The sequence below is a fragment of the Zootoca vivipara genome, chromosome 10 (assembly GCF_965207765.1).
Source record: "Zootoca vivipara chromosome 10, rZooViv2.hap1.1, whole genome shotgun sequence".
NCBI classification, from domain to species: domain Eukaryota; kingdom Metazoa; phylum Chordata; class Lepidosauria; order Squamata; family Lacertidae; genus Zootoca; species Zootoca vivipara.
Window position 1 is genome coordinate 13,066,063 of NC_142593.1, and position 19,663 is coordinate 13,085,725.

The window sequence follows — 19,663 nt, forward strand, 5'->3', positions numbered from 1 at the left end:
TAACAATAGATTGCATCAGTGATTGATTTGAACTAGACAATCAAATATTTGTCTAAAGATGTGTCTGGTATATGGTGTAATATGTTAAGATATGTTTTCAGTTTCGTTCGAATTTTGTTGGGCTGTTGCTGCTCTTTGACAGCTGTTCCTTTATACTTTACCCTGCTTGACAGCACTAATAATAAGACATAAAAAAGTAGGTCACTAATGTGGGCCAGTGATTTCTTCAACTCTTTCGTCTTCTGTCTCCAGTCACATCTTGTGCTTGTTCTAAACTGTGACAAGTTGTTTTCGTTTTGTTTTGTAGAAAATGAAAAACAAATTGCTTTCATCCACATGCTTCCCTCCACAGATAGAATAAGACTTTTGAAAACACAATAAAAGGAAGTGTAGAATGAAGACTGAAGTTTTATATCACAACAAGACACAGTAAACATTTGCATTTATTTGAACATACCACGACCATTTTAAGAGTTAATGTTTGTCGGAAATTTAAGAACTTTCCATCAATGCATGGTTTTTGTTTCTTTAAAAAACACACATCAGTATTGCAAAATATATTCCTATAAAGCCACAAACATACTTTATACAAATCCTAGAACAATTTGAACTTGGTTCTAACATGAATTAATTGGCGTGTATTAAGGACACTGTTATTCAAATTTACTTCCAGCTATAAAATTATAGATGTCTTTTTCAAAATATACTATTACACCAGACTCCTTTTAAAGCCTATTTCTATATTGAAGAATACTGCATAAAACTGAAGAAGCTGATCCCCCCCAAGCTTGCTTGAACTAATGCAGAAGCCAGATGGAGTTCATTAAATCTAGGCATACAGGGATTAAAAATAAATCCCCCAACGCATCCAGAAAAAAAGTTATTTTAGTACAGTACTTGGAAATGAAGAGTTTGAGCATCTTAGTTTGAACTGTCTACAAGTGAATTAATGTCACTCACTTCGGTGTCATCTGTCACTCACATATTCCCATTAACAAGCTGACAGAATTGCTCTTTATTTTAAAGGGAGCATCAACCTGCAGACTTTTTTTTCCAGTTAGAAAGGACTTTGTAACACCATTTAGTAATAAAGTCTTGGATAATCAAGAATCAGCTTTGCTAAGCTACCTTCTAAAGTACTACATCTATATTGCCTGTTCCCTTAGCTTGTTCATCTGACTATAAAGCAGCATTTCCCCACCCCCACCCCCACCCCACCCAAAGTATATATATATATATTTATCTTTTATTTAAAATATGATTCTATTCGCAGAATGGCAAAACATTATGTATCACATTTATCTATGTCATTGTATTATTAGTACAAAAAGTAAAACAATTCCAAAGTACATTTGCACAATCGAGGTTTCACAAAAAATATGCACTTTTCTGAACTGTGTTACAATCAGTGGGTACAGTAGAGACAAACAGGCACCTCTGTTTTAAAGTTTGTTTGACAACAAAAACGACCCTATGGTACCCAGAGCCTTGGGACAACTGTGACTAACAGAATACACTCGCACCTGAACAGCATAACCAAACAAATTCTGCTAAGGCAAGCACAATTACATCAAGTTGCAGGTGATGTGTATGTGTGTGTCTGTGTGTGTGCACGCGAGTGAGAAAGTTTACATCTTTGACTCTCCGTTACCAATGGTCTTTCAAGAATGTCGTCTTTTATACTTTGGAGAGGAGCCCTGACTCAGGAGCACTTGCCTTAATGAGGTTCTGGATTTCTTTGAATTTGGGGTGGTCTTTGTCAGCTATTAGCTGCAGCAATATAGCTTCACTAGTGGTAACGATAATCCCGGTGCGAGCAAGACGCTGAAAAAAAGAGCAAAAGAAGACAGCTGGGGTGAGTATATGCTGCGTACCTAGTGAGTAACTTTTCAACCACAATACCACTGCCTCTATAAGAACATGACTGTTGTCCAGTATATATTAGAAAACGTAAGGGCAAATGGCTTTGCACTGAGAATTAGGCAGAAACATTTGTCGTTACATATAAAAATTGCTCTCTGCAAGCGGGAGGATAAGAAATTAGTATTATTTAGTGTAGACCTGTTTAAAATTAATGGACATAACTTAGTCATGTGGTCGGGGGCGCAATGCTTATGATGGAGAAACAACAATTTCCTCATTGAAAGGAAAGTTAGGGGGAAAAGTTTGGCATTTTGTTTTTGGTATAGCTGGACAGTTCAGTTCTAATAGTAAGATGATTAAACAACATATCTTAATAATATTTAGTTTCAATGATTTTTATTACAGCAGTTGAATGTTTTGTACCCAAACAGAAAATCATAGAAGCTTTTATTAATACTTTATGACAGCAGTCCTATAAATACTTATGTCTGAGTAACCCATTGAAAACAGCAGAATTACTTATCGTTAACTGTGCATAGGATTGCACCCTAGGGATGATACAGTGAAGAATAGGAGAGGGTTGATTATTTTAATGCTAGGATGAGTCAGTTGTGGTACAGAAATGAATTTTTATAGTAACACTATTAGATCGGCAGTTGAGACAGAAAGTCTGGAAAAACACATCTATTGTAACCCAACCATCCTGCTATGGCAGAATTCCCTAAATCAAAAACTATTCTTCATGGGATGCTGATCTACTCCCCCACACAAACTTCCAAAAGCAATTTCTTATTGAGCTTTTCTCCATTGCTGGTCCAGTCTTAATATTAAAGCTTAGTAGTTAAAAACAGTAGTGTACAAAACAATCAGCCAAAAGCTTAGATAAGTAAGCTTATAAAAAAGCTTAGATAAAACTTTACATGTTTCCTGAATGCAGGTAAAGATGGCAACTCCTAGACATAGCTGCCAAGTTATCCCTTTTTTTAAAGGGATTTTCCCTTATGCTGAATAGGCTTCCTCGCGAGAAAAGGGAAAACTTGGCAGCTATGCTCCTAGATATCCCCAAACTGCATGACTTGGACAAAATAAGCAAGACATATGGATTTCATTGGATTTTCTACCATTTTTGGTTACAATATGGTTCCCACTTCTCTTCCATGTACAGTAGTATGAATCCTAAAGTCTATCAGAAAGTTAGTGGTTATGCCCGTCTTGTAACAATTAAAGAGATCAATCTCATATACATCCCCATCTCAAAGTAGTTACCTCTAGGGCAAACATTCTGTCCATCATACTTCTTGAAGACGTTGCATCAGCCACAATGTGAACTTCGAGACCTCTGCCTACCAATTCCAGAGCTGTCTGTTGGATGCAGACATGAGTCTTGGAGAAAAACAAAAATTAACTTCATCGTCTATCACATAAACAGAATATCAATGACTTCAGGACAAGCTAGCTGTTTGTCTATTTGTTTTCCAGACAGTTAGACAAAATGTTCCGAATATAAGTGTATATAAGTGTAGTTACAGGTGGGTAGCCGTGTTGGTCTGAGTCGAAGCAAAATAAAAAAATTCCTTCAGTAGCACCTTAAAGACCAACTTCACTTCTTCAGATGCATGCACACGAAAGCTCATACCAAAATAAAAACTTAGTTGGTCTTTAAGGTGCTACTGAAGGATTTTTTTTATTTTGTATATAAGTGATTAGAGCAAGTTTGGCAAGTTATATTTACAGATAGCATGTAGCCTATTTGTTCTATTATGGAATAACTTACTGGTTTACATATATCTGTTCTTCTCTATATAAATATTTTATAGGATTATTGTCGTAACACTAAAAAATACGAAAATGTCACTTTTATCTAAATATTAATACTTCTGCAGAAAGTCTATAGGCAAGTTATGAATGTAGTACTTACTTCTACCCCAAATAAAACAACACTGCGAACTCCAGGAATCTCTGCTATTGCAGACTCAACTTCAGGCAATACCATAGAAAACTTTGTTTTTGGCAAGACAAGTTTAGCTGCAGTTAAATCTATTTCTTGCACTGTGCTTCCAAGACCTTTAGGATACTGTTCCGTTACAATAACTGGGATTCCTAAAATCCGTGCACCTTGAAGCTGCAAATGGAAAAAGACCACACAAGAATTAAACTTTTATTTAAGCAATAAAATAGTCCATAACAATAAAAACTATACAGCAGCAGCAGCTGATAAGATTAGAAACAAGGTATGTTATACTAAGAAACCAAATAAACTTACTAATCGTTGGCCTACACTGATGATATCTCCGAAATACTTGATAGCAGGTCTAAATCTCTCTTGCATATCACAACAGAAAAACACAGTGCTTGAAGGTGTGAGGTTGCCCAATGTAGTTAACTGAAAGAAAGGAAAAATCAGAAATCACAGGTCAAACAAGTCCTATTTGAGGGGAAATATTTTACATTGGCTAGGAGCCAAATACCCACTTTAGGTGAGCCCAAAGGGCTAGGTGTGTTCAGCAGGATATTGGACTTTTTTTTCTTTGAACAGCATGCCCCCATGTCAAATAGTCAACTCACAAATCCTCTGTTTCAAAACCAAGATGTAGCAACAAGAAGAAAAAGAAAAATCAAAAGCTCCTTCAAGTGTGTTGAACTGGTTACACAATTCTTTGGATCCCAGTCATTATCTGCTGAAATATCCCTGTCATGTAGTATGTGCAATCTAAACACGTTTCAAGATAAAGGTAACAGGCATCGACACAGATTTGTAAATACAGCAACACCGAACATGACGTATTGCAAAATATTATACTTGATAAATTAAAAGCTTAATTTTAAAAAATAAGTAAAAAACAGCATCCTAAAGTGAATCACAGTGGGTTCTTCCCCTATTATGTGATCCCAACTTCACTATTTACATTCAGACTACTAGGACTGGAAAATTGTTCCCCACTCTAAAGAGCTGCCCCAGGCAGACTGAATCCTTTCTTAAAGTTGCTCTTTTGAAGTAGCACACACAGACACACAGACACACACACCCTTTACCATAATGAAAATCATGTGTGTGTGTGTCCCCAAACAAAAAGTTTAAATGCAAAAAAGGCACTCAATGCAGAAGGCTTCTCTCTGAAAATCTGCAAAACAAGTTTTTTATTTCCCCGAAGCTAGCACAGGACACAGAACTGAAGGAGGGTAGAGATAGCACTCTAAAACCATCTTCACCATTCTTTAAAGCATTGTTAGTCTTTATCCTTACTAATGTCACTCTGAATATGGGAAGAATCTCTGCTGACCCATACTAATACAACCATGTTAACCCCTATGCATAATTTTAAACTCACACTTTCTAATGTATGTCTATTTAAGGAGAAGGGTTGCAGCTTGATAGAAGAACTCACGTTTTGCGTGCAGAAGGTCAACCTTCAGCAGTTTTTGGAAAGACTCCTGTTTCAAACCCTGGCGATCTACAGCTAGTCAATACCCAACTAGGTAAACCAATTGTCCGAGTTGCTGTAAAGACAGCTTCTTTTGTTTCTAAAACATAGGATGGAATCCAGGGAACTGTGAGCAATATTCTGCTCATGCAATGGGGCTTTCCAAGCTCTTCCATCTCACTGCAGCCCCTTGCACCTTCCCAGGGGCTGCAGCTAGAAGAAATAAAAACTCACCTCCCTTATGTTAGTGGAAATGGCTCTCCGGACTGCACTCGTAATTTTTCAGCAGCGTGAGCAACTACTTGGCAATTATTTTATGTCCGTGATAAGCATACGTAAAGTTGCTTAAAAGATGAAAGTTTAAGCTTGAGCTGACTCAACATCATTAAATGCACTGTGGCTTAACTTTAACACCCTTCCAAGTACCCTTTTTGTGCATACTGGCACAGTTTGTACATCACATTTATCTAAAGTTTAGAAGAAACTATGGTTTGTCATAAATGAGAGGCAAGCTGGTGCCTGCTGCTCAAAAAATCCCTGGCACTGCTTCCCCCTGTTCCTATCGCACTGCAGACAAAGCAAGCCAGCATGACTTCTTGCAATGTCAAAACACAGGTTTGTGGCTTATTTCCCTCAAACAAACCATAAGCAACAGGCCCAGAATAAACCTTGTGGTTTATCTGAAGAGAAACAAACTACAAGCCTCAGTTCAAAGGACAAGTCAGACAGAGCAGCAGCAGGAGCACCCTGAGAACTTGTTTCAAACTACGGTTTTAATGTGATGTCTGAACTGGGCTAATGTGTGCTATCAAGGTAAGGACAGCAAACCAATAAAACAAATGTTTAGCGTGGTCTCCTACACTCAAGACTGTTCGGCATCTTTCAATTCAGCCTCCAGTTCATGAGCAGCAGCACACTATTGATTGTTTCTGGGACTTACAGCTCACAGCTGTAACAGGATGGGAATGCCTTATACTGATCAAAATTGGGTAGGGACAAATAGAGGAAATGAGTGCTTGCACCTCTATTTTGAGCAAATTTGTGGGATAGTTACCATAAGTGCAAGTGATCCGAAGCGATATGTTTAAATTAGTCTGTTTTTTAAATAATATGGTGCCTGACTCTGCACAAGATCAGGCTGTTATTGTTCCTCAAAACACATTCACTAACTGACAAAGAGGCATTATTCCATGTACAGTTTGTACTTGTATACTGTGGTGGTGGATGAAAGTTCCCTGCATTCTCCTGAGGTTACACGCCCTTACACCCTTGCTTTCTAGAGATGTATTCTCCACTCAGCTATGTTTCCAAGTGGATGCTTTGCGTAGATTTTTTTATGTAACTAGTCTCACATACCTAGTTCAAATTTAATGCATTTCCAAATACCCTTTCATAAATCTGCAAACTCTTACTTTAATTTTGGACTGAGAATACTTTCCTTGCCAGCTTCAGGATAACATCAGTCCAAAAGAAGGCTTTTCTTCTTATTGCCTTTGAGTTCATTTCTGGCTTTCTGGGGCGGGGGGGGGGGCACTTCATCCCTGGATTATCAGATGGGTTTGGTAAAAGGCACTCCCAATTCTCTGTTGGGGTTGGATGAGGAAATCCTTACCCTCATCAAAATTGAGTAAGCTAAAGTTGAGACGTGTCAGGAGAGTCAGGCTTCACCAGCCAACATCATTCTCCTGCCTTCTGGAGGTGGGAAGAATCCGATTTCTCCTCCCATCTCCAGGGGATTTCTTGCTACTCTGGCCAGTATTTTAAATGAGGAGATGGAAGCAAGCCCCACTGAAATCACTGGGTGGCACGGTCTTAAAATTAAAAATGCTTTGGACCAAATTACCTGATGGGCTGTGCAATAGAGCCCCACTTCACATCTTGCCTGAGCCACAAACATCTTACAAGGCTCTAGGAGGAAAGCCCTCCTCTCTTTTTGTCTCTGCTACCCAAGCACATACCAACATTTCTCTGATGAAAATAGGGAAGTCCTATTCCATGATGATGATAAAAATAATATATTTTTACACACACACCCATCTGACTAGGTTGCCCCAGCCACTCTGGGCAGTTTCCTACTCATGTAAAAACCTAATAAAACATTAAACATTTAAAAAAACTTCCCTATACAAGGCTGCCTTCAGATGTCTTCTAAAGGTTGTCTAGTTACTTATCTCCTTGGCTCGGGGGTTGCAGAACTCCATACCCTCCAACATTTAGCTGATTAAAAAAGGGTTGTCCTACCATACCCTCCAATGAAAATAGGGGCGTCCTAAGGAAAAGCGAGACCGTCCGGGATCAAATCAGAAACCGGGATGGTTTCTGTAAATCTAGGTCCGTCCCTGGAAAATATGGACACTGGGAAAATAGGGTCTGCAAGCACCACGCTTGCATTGGCCTACCCTCTAAGGTTGGTGGTAAGGATCACTACACATGGGGGTAGCCAGGATTTATTCGGGGGGGTATGCAGGGGTACACATACCCCTAAACATTTTGTGAATCCAAGTTTGGCCTCAACGAGTATTTCAATATCAATAGGTAAATGAGAGTACCGGTACTCCTACATATTTCTTTAAGAAAAAAAGCACTGAGTATTTCTATTGTTTTACTTGATGGGGGGGAAGCTGCCCCCCTCTGCTACGCCTATGTCACTACACACTTCAGACATGCACCTGACAGCTGTTTATAAGAGAAAAGGAATGCGAGAGAGAGAGAGAGATTTATGCATTTCCCTCTGGCTAGGAGGCAGACCTGGAGTTTGTCCCGCATGTTTGGGCGGCAGGGAACCAGCATGGTGCCAGCCGGGAGAGTTCTCCTTCAAACGGCAGAGGATGGTGGGGGCGAAGGGTCCGTGAGAAGGGGAGACCCACAAGGTGCCCAACCCCGCGCCGCCACCCCCCAGCGCAAAGAAATGGGTCTGGGGGCGCAAGGCTCGCCCCGCTCCTGCTCCCCCTCCCGGCTCCCCCCCCCCGCGCCCACCTGTATCTGCAGCGGCACGAGGCGCACTTTGCACCGCTCGCCCACCAGGAACCCCTTGGGCAGGTCGATGTACTGGCTCCACTCGTCGGAGAACAGCTGCACCACGAACTTGCGGTGCATGTCCAGCTGGTCGCCGTAGAGGCTCAGGAACTTCTGGATCAGCACCTCGTAGCCCGAGCCGTGCGGCACCGCCGAAGGCCTGGCGAACACCGAGAAGCAGAACAGCACCGGCACGGAGCCGGGAGACGAGCCGCCGACGGAGCCTTCCATCAAGGGGGGCTGCTGCTGCTGCTCCGTCGCCGCCATGTTCGCGGGCAGCCGCTCCAGTTCCGCGCCTCCGCTGCTGCTCCTCCTCCTGCTGCTGCTGCTGCCGCCTCCCGGCCAGACGGGGCGCGCCGGCGGCTCCCAATCGCGGCTCCTGCTCCTCCTCCTCCTCACCATGGGAGCCAGCCCTGCCTCGACTCGCCTGGCCGGGGCGGAGCGCGCAGGTGGCTTCGCTTCCCCTCGAGCCTTCCGCGCCCGCCCTCAGGCCGCGTCCCCGTTATCGCCTCGCCAGGAGCCGCTCCGTCGTCTCTCCTTCACCCCACGCAATCCACGCGCGTTGTGCTGGCTGGGGCGGAAGGATACGGGCGGGCGGCTTGCGCTGTAGAGAGAGGGGGGGGGGAATCTGAGGTGGCCAGTGACGGTGCTTAGAGGCGGTGGCCGCGGGGAAGCAGGGCTATAGCTGCTGCTGCTGCTGCAGCCTGGCATTCTGAGGGGAAAATCGGGATGGGGTGGAAATGCACCTTCCCTCCTTTCCTCTGCTCTTGTGGTTTCCATCTGCCGGCGAATAATTATACCACGCCAAGCAGATGCCAGCACCAGCCGCGCGCCCCCCCCCCCAAAAAAAAGAGAGAGAGGCTGTGCCACTTTGGGGTTTTGGCCAGTCAAGTGTTTTAAATCCCTCCCAACATTTCCCTGATGAAAATAAGAACGAACGCCCTATTTTTTCCAGAGGTTTTCGACTTTGGGGGTTCATGGCTCCCCTGCCAGTGCCGGATTTACGTATAAGCTAAACAAGCTATAGCTTAGGGCAGTGGTCTTGGGGGGGGGGAATTAAAGGGAAAAAAACTGGATGTACATTTCCAAAAAAAAAGATGAAAAACAAAATAAATCCTACATACCGCAACAGTGTTTTGTGTTGTGTGGGCTCCTGTGATGGAAGTCATGGGCCCCGCCTGCTAGCCTAAAACAACACTGGTTTGCTCATTTCTAGATATAGGGTGCCTACATTCTGCATGTGCAAATGGCTTTAGATACCTAAAGATACCTATGAGGTCCATAAATTACCATATAGCATAATTTCAACACCAAAAACAGCGACAGTTTGTTGTTGGCAAAGGACAGGTGGACATATAAAGGGCCCCATTACCTTCAGTAGCTTAGGGCCTCATCACACCTAAATCCGCCCCTGCCCTTGACCAACTACATTCTTTTTGTGGCACCCCTGTGGGGCAGTTATGCCACCCCTTGCCTGCAGAGCGGGCAGCCTCTCGCTCTTTTTAAAACACCCTCCCTTGGGGAGGGTTCCCTCAGCCTCCTCTGGGCAGCCGCTGCCACCACCCCTGGTCTCTAAGCTGCCCTCCTTGCTCCAAAGAGAGGTGCCGCCTTGCACTGCCCCACGGGTTTGGGGAGCACCCCCTGGCCAGCCCCAGAGGCACCATTCCCCTGGGGAGCTTGTACCCTGGGCTGCTGCAATAAACAGCTGTGCAAGCCTTTGGAAGGCAGAGATGCAAGAGGGCATTATAGGAGGGAGGGAAGGAAAGGGGGCAGAGGCCAATGTCGCCCGTGGCACCCCTTACCAAAATTCAAGGCACCCCAGGGGGCCACAGCACACTGGTTGAAAACCACTGTCTAGATTCCATTATGATTATTAATACCCCGCTGATCAGCTACTCTGGGTGGCTTCCAACATACATAAAACATTAAACATTAAAAACTTCCCTATACCGTTCAGATGTCTTCTAAAGGTTGTCTAGTCATTTATCTCCCTAGCTTGTGGGCCACATAATTCCATGCCCTCCAATGTTTCTCCGATGAAAATAGGAACGTCCTAAGGAAAACTGGGACATTCTGGGATCAAATCAGAAACGGGTGGCTTCTGTAAATTGGACTGCCCCTGGAAAAGAGGGACACGGAGGGTCTGAAATACACCAATTTTTTCAGTGGCCAGCTTAATTACTCAACAAGGCTTATCCTAATGCTGATTGAGTTCAAGACTGCAGCCAATAATTTAATGCTGTTATGACAGAAGCTCATGAAGTGGTCAACTGTATGAGCTAGTCATTAACCAACTTGAATCAATTCCAGTTCCTTAATTAAAATATGATAGTGTCAATCCTATTTAGCTCATTTGATTTAATCAGTCTTAATTTGCTGTGTGTTACTACTACTGTAGTAATTTAGCATTCAGGATGGCATGGTAATGACCAGCGTTTTACAGTTTTATTGTACATCTATTGCAATTCCTAATTGCAAATATAGTGTGATGTATTTTGTTGCTCACCCGCCCCCCCTTTCTAGCTATAATGCTAAAATTTTGGATCGGATGCAATGTATTGTATCAGTGCAACAAGAAGTCTGGAATGACTCAAGAAGGGCTTGGTTAAACATAATGTACTGCAGAGGCAGTCTAAGGCTGTGGCAATATGAAGTATGATGCAATCCATGCCAACCAGCCCAGGACGCCCTTTGCACTTGTGCAATGGTATTTTCACAAGGGATGTTTAACTCAGGATCAACTTACCTGGAGCTAATAATCAAGGAGGGCGTCCACACAGGACATGTGTTTTCCCTTAGCTGTCTTGTGACAAACAACCCTGACAATAAATTTTGCTCCTTTGTCCAAGAAAAACTTATGCAAGCTTGCTGAGGTATTTTCCCCCCAAAAAACAGTCTTGCCTCCTTTTATCCTTCCTTCCACACATTCATGTCTAGATTCAGAGTTATTTGCTATTTTCTGCTTTAGTACTGCTGAACCACTGTGACCTACTCTTCTTCCGTCCATCATTCAATGTCAGCCAAGGTCTGAATTGATATCCTCATTTTGTCTATAGTCTCTGGAGACCTGTCAAGAGCTTCCTCAACAAGCTAAGATCTGCTCAACAAGATTCTCTTCCACCCAGTGTCCTGAATTTTGAATTATAGAATTATATAAAGCAGTGACTGCTGTCGAGTTTATTGCATTTATTGTATAGTGACAGTATAACCTTTCAAGCCTGTAAATTACTTAACATTTGCCCTGCTAGCTTCACTGAACTTTTTAAACCATGTGAACTTGTCAACTTGTTGTACATACTTTCCACTGAATGATACTTCTGCACACTTTTCCTCTTTAATTCCAGCCACTGTATTACCAGCTTTTATTATGAGACCACAGCTGTATTATCCTCTCCATCCAGGTAGGTACATTATTGTGATGGGAGCACCATTAGGTTCTTAAAATTAACATTGCATTCTGTGGCCCAAGGTGTGGCAGCTGGGCCTTGGTAGATTCTATACATTTTAATTGATTGCCACATTCATTACTTTGAATTGTATACCACCTTGGGAGTTCAATCTGAACTTGCAGATCCACTGGCTGGAGGGGATTTTGATGGTGTGGAAGTGTTCCTTTGCTAGCAGAGAAAAGTGCTGCTGGGAAGGCACATCTGTGGCAGATCTCAGCACACCCATGGAAAGCTTAGTGGGTGTAGATCTACCACCGGTGGTTTCTACTAGCAGCAGGCCCCGAAACAAAACATGTTGACATCTGTTGAGTCCAATACCCCTTCATTCCCTCATCTACTGTTGGCAGAATGCTTCTGAATACAGTCGTACCTTGGTTTTCGAACAGCTTAGTTCTTGAACGTTTTGGCTCCCAAATGCCGCAAACCCAGAAGTGACTGTTCCGGTTTGCAAACTATTTTTGGAAGCCGAATATCCGACGGGGCTTCCTTGGCTTCTGATTGCCTGCAGGAGCTTCCTGCAGCCAATCTGAAGCCGCACTTTGGTTTCTGAACGTTTTGGAAGTCGAATGGACTTCCAAAACAGATTCTGTTCAACTTCCAAGGTGTGGCTGTACTACTTTGCTGGGAATCACAAGTGAAAAAAGCCCTATATGCATGTGGTTGGACACTGTGGGAACAGAAGGCTGAACTAACTTTAACCTCATTCAGCCCTTCCTTGGCTTCTGGCCCACAAGGGCCAACAGTGATGCTGAAATCCAGCATCGGCTGAGCTCTGTGACCGAAGTGCAAAGTGTTTGGGGACTGCGACATTCACAGGGAAACCAAACTGCTTGTTTACAAAGCTATTGCATTACCAACCTTACTGTATGCTTGTGAAACGTGGACAACTAACGCCATCTCCAGCGCCTCAAAAGATTCCATCAACGGTGTCTCTGAAATTTTTTGCACATCACTTGGGAAGACAGGCGAACTAATGCCAGTGTACTGGAAGAAGCAAAGATCACCAGTGTCGAAGCAACGATTCTTCAACATCAACTTCGTTGGACTGGTCATGTTGTGCGGATGTCTGATGATCGTCTTCCAAAGCAACTACTCTATTCTGAACTTAAAAACGAAAAATTTTAAAGCATAACGCTGGTGGTCAACAAAAGAGGTTTAAATACTCTCTCCATGCGATTCTTTAAAAATGTAGTATAAATACCGACTGGCCTGCGAGCGCTTCAGTTGGAGAGCAGCCTTGACCAAGGGAATATGCACAACCTCGTTATATTTTCTAATTTGACTGAAGCTGTACAGAAATCAAAATTGTTCCTGAAATAATGGGTTTTGTTAAATCTGGCTTATCTTTAAATTTTGTGCATCACTTTAGGCAAAAAGCAAAATCTATCATTTTTTGAACATGGAGATAGAAAAGGGAAGCACAGTTCTTAATTTTACAGCAGGCTTCTTGCCTCTAGAAATATATTATAATTGGGAGCAGTAGGGTAATTGCTTTAGGGATTTGGGTAGAAAGCTGAGTTGCTGGCTCATATCAGACTCCTGAACTTGAATTACTTTTTGATACATATTCCTGCCTAACACATTAGCAAAAAGAAAAACTCTCATGCATGCAATTGGTGTATTTCTGAAACAGCTTGCCTATTTAGTGTTAGACATAAAGATCCACTATGTTGATTGTTTCTGCAGCTATTTGGGTTTCCATTCATTCATCTTCAACTACTTTGCATTTCTTATCATTTGAATTGATCTAAAGGAGTTTAAGCATTTAATTTTTGGGAGGGGATTGTAGTATAGTAACAGAGGGAAAGATTAGAATGTGAGAGCTAAGCTTGTATTCAGTTAAGAGACTTACCTTTCATACTGCTTAAAACTGAAAAAGCAACACAGTTAATTCAGACCCATTGCCATTTTTGTAAATTATGGAAATCCTAACAAAAACACATTTATATAAATAGATTGGAACTGGGGGGGAAATGAAAATGAAGCATTAGCAGAAGGGATTGTTACAAATGTGCTTTATATCTGATGATCACATTGTATTTGTACAATTCTTTCTTGTACTAAATGGAAATCAGATTATCTTCTAGCTTTTCCTTATAGCCATAATGAAATGAATGGGGGAAATCCATTATAAATGAACCACTGAACAGCCTGCAGGTGGACAGCAGGATGTAACTGTTTAAATAAAACAGTGTAGGCATGATCCAGTCAAACATAAGCACTTTTAAGTCCCATGCTTAACTCTCTTCCACTAGAGTCAACACGACTCTTAACTTTGGTTAGATAGTGCCACAAGTATTTTCTTCGTACCTTGGGAATAAAACAACACATCATGGAGATATAAACTGGTATGCTGGTATGCCTGATTACCATTAAGAAAATATTTGTAGAAATGTATTTTTATTTGACTCGGTCATTATTCAATAATAACTTGAGTCTCAATTTATCGACTGAAAGTCCAAAGTTCTCCCAACCAACAGGTCAAGGAAAGTTTGTACATCATTAAAGAGGGGAATATTTTCCTCATAACTAATCTGGAAGTTTCTCTACTCAGAATTTGGTGGGAATTTCCCATCTATTCCTGAGCCACAAAATTGCAAATGTACCATAAGTGCATGATTAAAACTGAAACAAAAATACATTACATTTTTGAAATTCTGGTCCTTTATTATTTATTAAAGCAGCTTATTAATACATTTTGTATAAAAAAAATCACAGGAGCACAGGAAGCCTCATACCAAGTTGGATCATTTGTCCATCTTCATCCCGTACCACCTACTCTGACCAACAGCATCCTTTCTCAAGCAGAGAGCAGGAAACCTCATCCTTTTAACCAGAGATGCCAGGGATTAAACATCAGGCCTCCTGCCTGAAAAACATGTACTCTACAAATGAGCTATGCTCCCACTCCTGTATGTTCTACCTTTAATGTTGTTGGTTTTTTTTTTTTTAAAAAAAGACCAGTTAATGTGTGTGAAAAGGAAGTTGCTTGTAATAAAGCCAAGAAAAACAGCATTTACAGAATCGGTATTTTAGTTTAAGATCTCCGAGGTCCATTGTTCATCACTTACAAGGAGTTAATGGGCACTTCTGACTCAACAGCACTGGCCTCTCATGCTCTGAAGAGCTTACAAAGCAATCATTGTAGAACGGTAGGAAGGGAAATGCAGTATACTTCTTTTTTAAAAGGTGCTGAAGTTTGTATACGGGTGTCTTCTTACTGTCTGCGATTGCTAGTTCTATGCTGCACTCAGGGATTTTGGCCTGGATCCTAACTTTCATTCTGTGAATGAAGCTACAGTAGATGTTCCCAGCAGCTCCTTTCCTCTGAAACCCTCTCAATCCTCTGAATCTCTGCTCCTGAGGGGGAAACAGCCAAAACAGAATGGCATATGGCAGGCGGGGATGGCTAAGGGCAGGAAAGGGAGGCTGCATGGGCAGAAGAGCCTCTTTACTCACAAAGAAATCCTTTGGATCCATGCCCTAGTTTCTAGGGCAATAGAAATTTAAAGGTACAGAAAGTGGATCAGATAGCTAGTTTCTACAAGAATGAGATTGTGTGCCAAGCGGGGTGTGATGATGCATAGGAGGGAATTTTTTCATTCATTCATTGTGGCTGCCATGAGTCCGACACAGAAAAATAGGACTTTAAAATGTATTAATATTGCTTTACAGCTAGGAACACCTTCAAGCGAGGGCTGCTTTACAAATGGCAATTATCTTAGGGGGAAGGGTTTCGTTTTCTTTAATGAACAAACAAAAACACCTGTTGTGTACATGTAAAAAAAGTTCTTGTTTTACTACTTGTATATGATAGGAAATTCCTAATGTGCAAGATACAGGTATCCAGTGTGCAAAAGACATATGCACAACCTTCTCGTATTATTGTAGACAAAGGTATTTATCCTGTATACCTGTATACAGTGGTACCTCGAGTTACAAATGCCTCAGGTTACAAACGCTTCAGGTTACAAACTCCGCTAACCCGGAAGAGTTACCTTGAGTTGAGAACTTTTCCCCAGGATGAGAATGGAAATAATGTGCCAGCGGCGCAGCGGCAGCAAGAGGCCCCATTAGCGAAAGCATGCCTCTAGTTCAGAACAGTTTCAGGTTAAGAACGGACCTCCAGAACGAATTAAGTTCGTAACTAGAGGTAGCGCTGTATTTGCATAGGAAAAAAAATCAACGTGTATTATCTTTGTTTCATGCTCAAAAACAGAACACTAACAGCACAATCCTATGTGTGTCTAGTCTGAGGTAAGTACATACAGGACTGCAATTTAATTTATTCAGTTTTAGAAATAAAAGCATTCAGAAGAGTTTTGTGCAGAGAGGGACTACAAGCTGGTACTAAATTTTAAAACAAAGAATACTATTGTGGTTCAGAGGCCATTAAAATTAGAAAACATTAAAATAAGGAGGATGTGAATAATTTCTGTTTCAGTAAAATAAATAATGTTGCAGTCCTGCGTGTCAGAAGTAATAGCACTATACTGAATATGTCTACTCAGAAGCAAGTTCCACCGTATTCAGTAGTGGCTTGGTCCCAGGTGTACAAAATTGTGGCATAAATTATCACAGATGTATGATTTTTGCAGAGTTAACAAATCAAAATTGTGACATGATTCTCTCCTTTAAACTGTTTTAAAAAATGTTTACAGGCATAACTTGGATATATGGCAAGTTCCGTTCCACTCCACTGCAACAAAGCGAATATTGCAAAAAGTGAGTCACACTTTTTTGTTTGTTTGTTTGTTTCTCAGTGCTTATGAGTGTTATGTTTATTCTATACTTTAGTCTATTAAGCAAAGACCCCCTGGCTGCAGGGGTGGGAGGGGAAAAACCTGGCTCCAGTCCATTCTCAAGAAGAGGGGCAATGGTGAGGAGACCTCCTTTCCCTGGCTGTGCTTCCTGCAGCTGCACAGACATCCTCACAATGAGAAATTTCTGTAAAGCACAATAAAGCACTGTGAAATAAAAAGAGGTATGCCTGTGTAGTTAGGAGGTGACCATTAGGAACGACTGCCATCTACTGCTAATGGTGACCAGTTTTTGTCCAGCAGTGGGAGATTATACTATAAAATATGCAGCGTAAGACAGCGAAAGAGAATTTTTTACTGTAGCCTTGCTATTCTCTCAATGTCATTTGTTTATGTTGATCATAAACAACATTTAATTTGGAGATAGTTACAGTATATGAGAACTATAAAATACTGAACCAATGATAGTCTAAGGCTAGCTGTGGAGTAAATCTTACTGAATTCAATAGGACTTACTTCTGAGTAGACAGGCCTAGGATTGCACTATAAGAGGTAGATTAGTATGCACTGGTGGTCAAAACAGAGGAAGATTAATAAAGCATAATCCATCCCTAATATTTACTGTAAAATTCAACAGTGTACATCTCTTAACCAGGAGACCATACAGAATATAGCTGACAAACATGTTTAAAGTTTTGTTTTGTCTTGTGCAGTAGCTTGTAAAATCCTTATTAATAAACACTAAAGTTTCACTTGTCCAGATAAGATTCTATCATGCAGTTCTTTAGTTAATAAAACGTAAGACTTCTTACAACTGTCCAAAAAATATAGTGGGTCATTGATTTCAGATGGATTAAATCCTTCCTGGACCAACTGAAATTTTTGTTGCTTGAAAGTTCCTGTAACTTCCATTACTTCCTACAGGCAAAAGAGAAGAATTTTAGTTTGTTTATTGTAAACAAAACAGGCTCATCAAGAGATGTGTTTCATCTTCATTTGGGGGGAGATGAATATCTTCAGAGTCTGGGGCTATCTTTGGACAACTCATGAAACCATGGTGTAGCACGATGTGAATGAATCACAATGACCTTGTGTTGCTTATAAGGCCAAGAATCTGGGAGGTTTTGCCTCTCCTTTTAGTTAACCACAATTTGCCATATCCTCCAAACCTGGAATTCTGATTAACACCAACTGTAGTCAGTTTCAACAAACTAGTTCCATAACCCTTGGTTTGAATTTGACATGTTTGAAATTAACAGTTAACATTAATGACATTGTTTTTAATGTCCCATGACATTAAAAACCAGAAGCAAAACTAAATGCTTCTTAACTCCTCAGACACAATGCTGGAAAAGAGGGCACATGATCGCCAGGTTTGTTCTTGCTCATGTACAACACAATAAACCATGGCTTAACATGGAATGCAAAATGCAGCTTCATTAACTTGGTTCACACAAGAAGGTAATCCAAACTATGGCTTACTGAGACCATGTGAAAGTCTGAGCTATAAGTTGTAGTCAATAACAAACCTTGACCGCAGCTTGTGATTAGTGAGGAAATAAATCCTGGGAGACTGCACATTTGAACTATCTCGGTAAGCTATAGTTTGGCTCACTGTGTTGTGTGAACCAACTTAACATCAAGCATGGAGTTCTGAAGATTGTGTATGGAATTTAGAAAAGTAGCTTTATAATATAACCATATGCTATAATTTGCTGAACTTTTAAATCTATAAATTTGTTTGGAAACTGTATAATAAAGATTATATTACAAATTTTTAAGAGATAATTTTTGTTACAAAGATTGATACAAAAGGTTTTAGCTGCCCACATGTATTTCCTCTGACTGATATAACTGTCACAGAAATCAAAGATGGAAAAGGCAGTGAGGCTCATCTCTATACTGAACACATGGTTTATAAATTCAGGGTTTTTTTTTAATCCTTTGCCCAACCAAAAGGTGTTCTGCAAAAGCCAGTAAGGACAACTAGGTATATCCACCAAGGCATGTGGTCATATATAATTCCACCGATCTTATTTTTCTGCTTTCTCTTTTTCCTATTGTACTGCGTGAGGAAATACACAGAGATGCATTTGCTCAATTCAAAAGCAATTATTAACTGTCTTCCTATTAGAAGCAGAGCAAAGCTAAAGTCTTGCAGGATTCAATTCTTAGTACAGTGGTACCTCGGGTTACGGACACTTCATGTTACAGACTCCGCTAACCCAGAAATAGTACCTTGGGTTAAGAACTTTGCTTCAGGATGAGAACAGAAATTGCAAGGTGGTGGTGCGGCGGCAGCAGGAGGCTCCATTAGCTAAAGTGGTACCTTAGGTTAAGAACAGTTTCAGGTTAAGATCGGACCACTAGAACAAATTAAGTTCTTATCTGAAGGTACCACTGTGTGTATCTTTCAGTCTCACCCAAGAGCAGCCTTTATTACCTCCCAGTACCTCTCCCTACCAGGTATTGATGCAGGCAAGGACCCCCCAGTTCCCCTGGCTCACAATATTCCTTCCCATTTACAAAATCCAGTTATGAAATGTGGTGGCCAACAGATTTAAGCTGAGACTGTATTTATTTTATGGATAGCCAACACAGTGCATTTCATTTGTTGTCGGTGACAATTCCCATCACTCCTGCACATTTGCCATGCTGGCTGGGATTGATGGGAGTTGGAGTCCAACAACAACATCCAGAGAGCACCATGTTGGCCAGCCTTGACCCAACTCTTGATTCAGAAGCCACCATTACAAACAACTGTCTCACTGACTTCACTTTTCAAAGTCAATAGCAACCTGGTGCCCCCTCCAATGTTGCTGGAATTACTGACCATCGGCAATGCTGGCTGAGGCTGCTGGGTATTTTAGGTCAAAGGATCTGGTGGGCACCAGCTGGGGGGGGGGAGTCTGCTATTATGTAATTTCTAATACGCTATATGTTCTAGATGCAGAATCTCTACATTCCAACATTATTTCTTTTGCCAGTCCAAATTTCATTTTGTTATTCCTGATTCATGTTTCTAATCCCACTAATCCCTTTATATTATCTTTCCTGGGGTACACAACTCTTTCCAATTTAGCATAATCTGTAGTTTTCATTAGTGTGCTATCTAATTCCAACTTGTTAATGGAAATGGTAAAGCGGACTAAAT

General features: G+C 41.3%; 2 protein-coding genes across 2 annotated transcripts in view; both read right to left on the minus strand.

The window, feature by feature from the left end:
- Positions 1 to 425: 425 nt before the first annotated feature.
- On the minus strand, positions 426 to 9,421 carry ISOC1 (isochorismatase domain containing 1). The gene is made up of 5 exons (XM_035100233.3): positions 8,262 to 9,421; positions 4,127 to 4,246; positions 3,782 to 3,985; positions 3,130 to 3,246; positions 426 to 1,824 (listed from the first exon to the last, which is right to left on the minus strand). The coding sequence occupies exons 1-5, from the start codon at positions 8,700 to 8,702 to the stop codon at positions 1,678 to 1,680; spliced, it is 1,029 nt and encodes a 342-aa protein (XP_034956124.1). The 5' UTR covers positions 8,703 to 9,421; the 3' UTR covers positions 426 to 1,677.
- A 4,974-nt stretch (positions 9,422 to 14,395) lies between these two features.
- SLC27A6 (solute carrier family 27 member 6) overlaps positions 14,396 to 19,663 on the minus strand; it is a 43,407-nt gene continuing 38,139 nt past the window's right edge. The window contains exon 10 of the mRNA XM_035100003.3: positions 14,396 to 17,427. Coding sequence (XP_034955894.1) covers positions 17,251 to 17,427 — 177 coding nt within the window. The 3' untranslated portion in view covers positions 14,396 to 17,250. The remainder of the gene's footprint in view (positions 17,428 to 19,663) is intronic.

Excerpts from the sequence above, each read along its gene's own strand:
- ISOC1 (XM_035100233.3), bottom strand. The coding sequence starts at position 8,702 with ATGGTGAGGAGGAGGAGGAGCAGGAGCCGCGATTGGGAGCCGCCGGCG. Across the intron at positions 4,247-8,261 it reads TCGTGCCGCTGCAGATACAG|TTAACTACATTGGGCAACCT; the intron begins GTGGGCGCGGGG and ends CCTTTCTTTCAG. Across the intron at positions 3,247-3,781 it reads TTGTTTTATTTGGGGTAGAA|ACTCATGTCTGCATCCAACA; the intron begins GTAAGTACTACA and ends TTTTTCTCCAAG.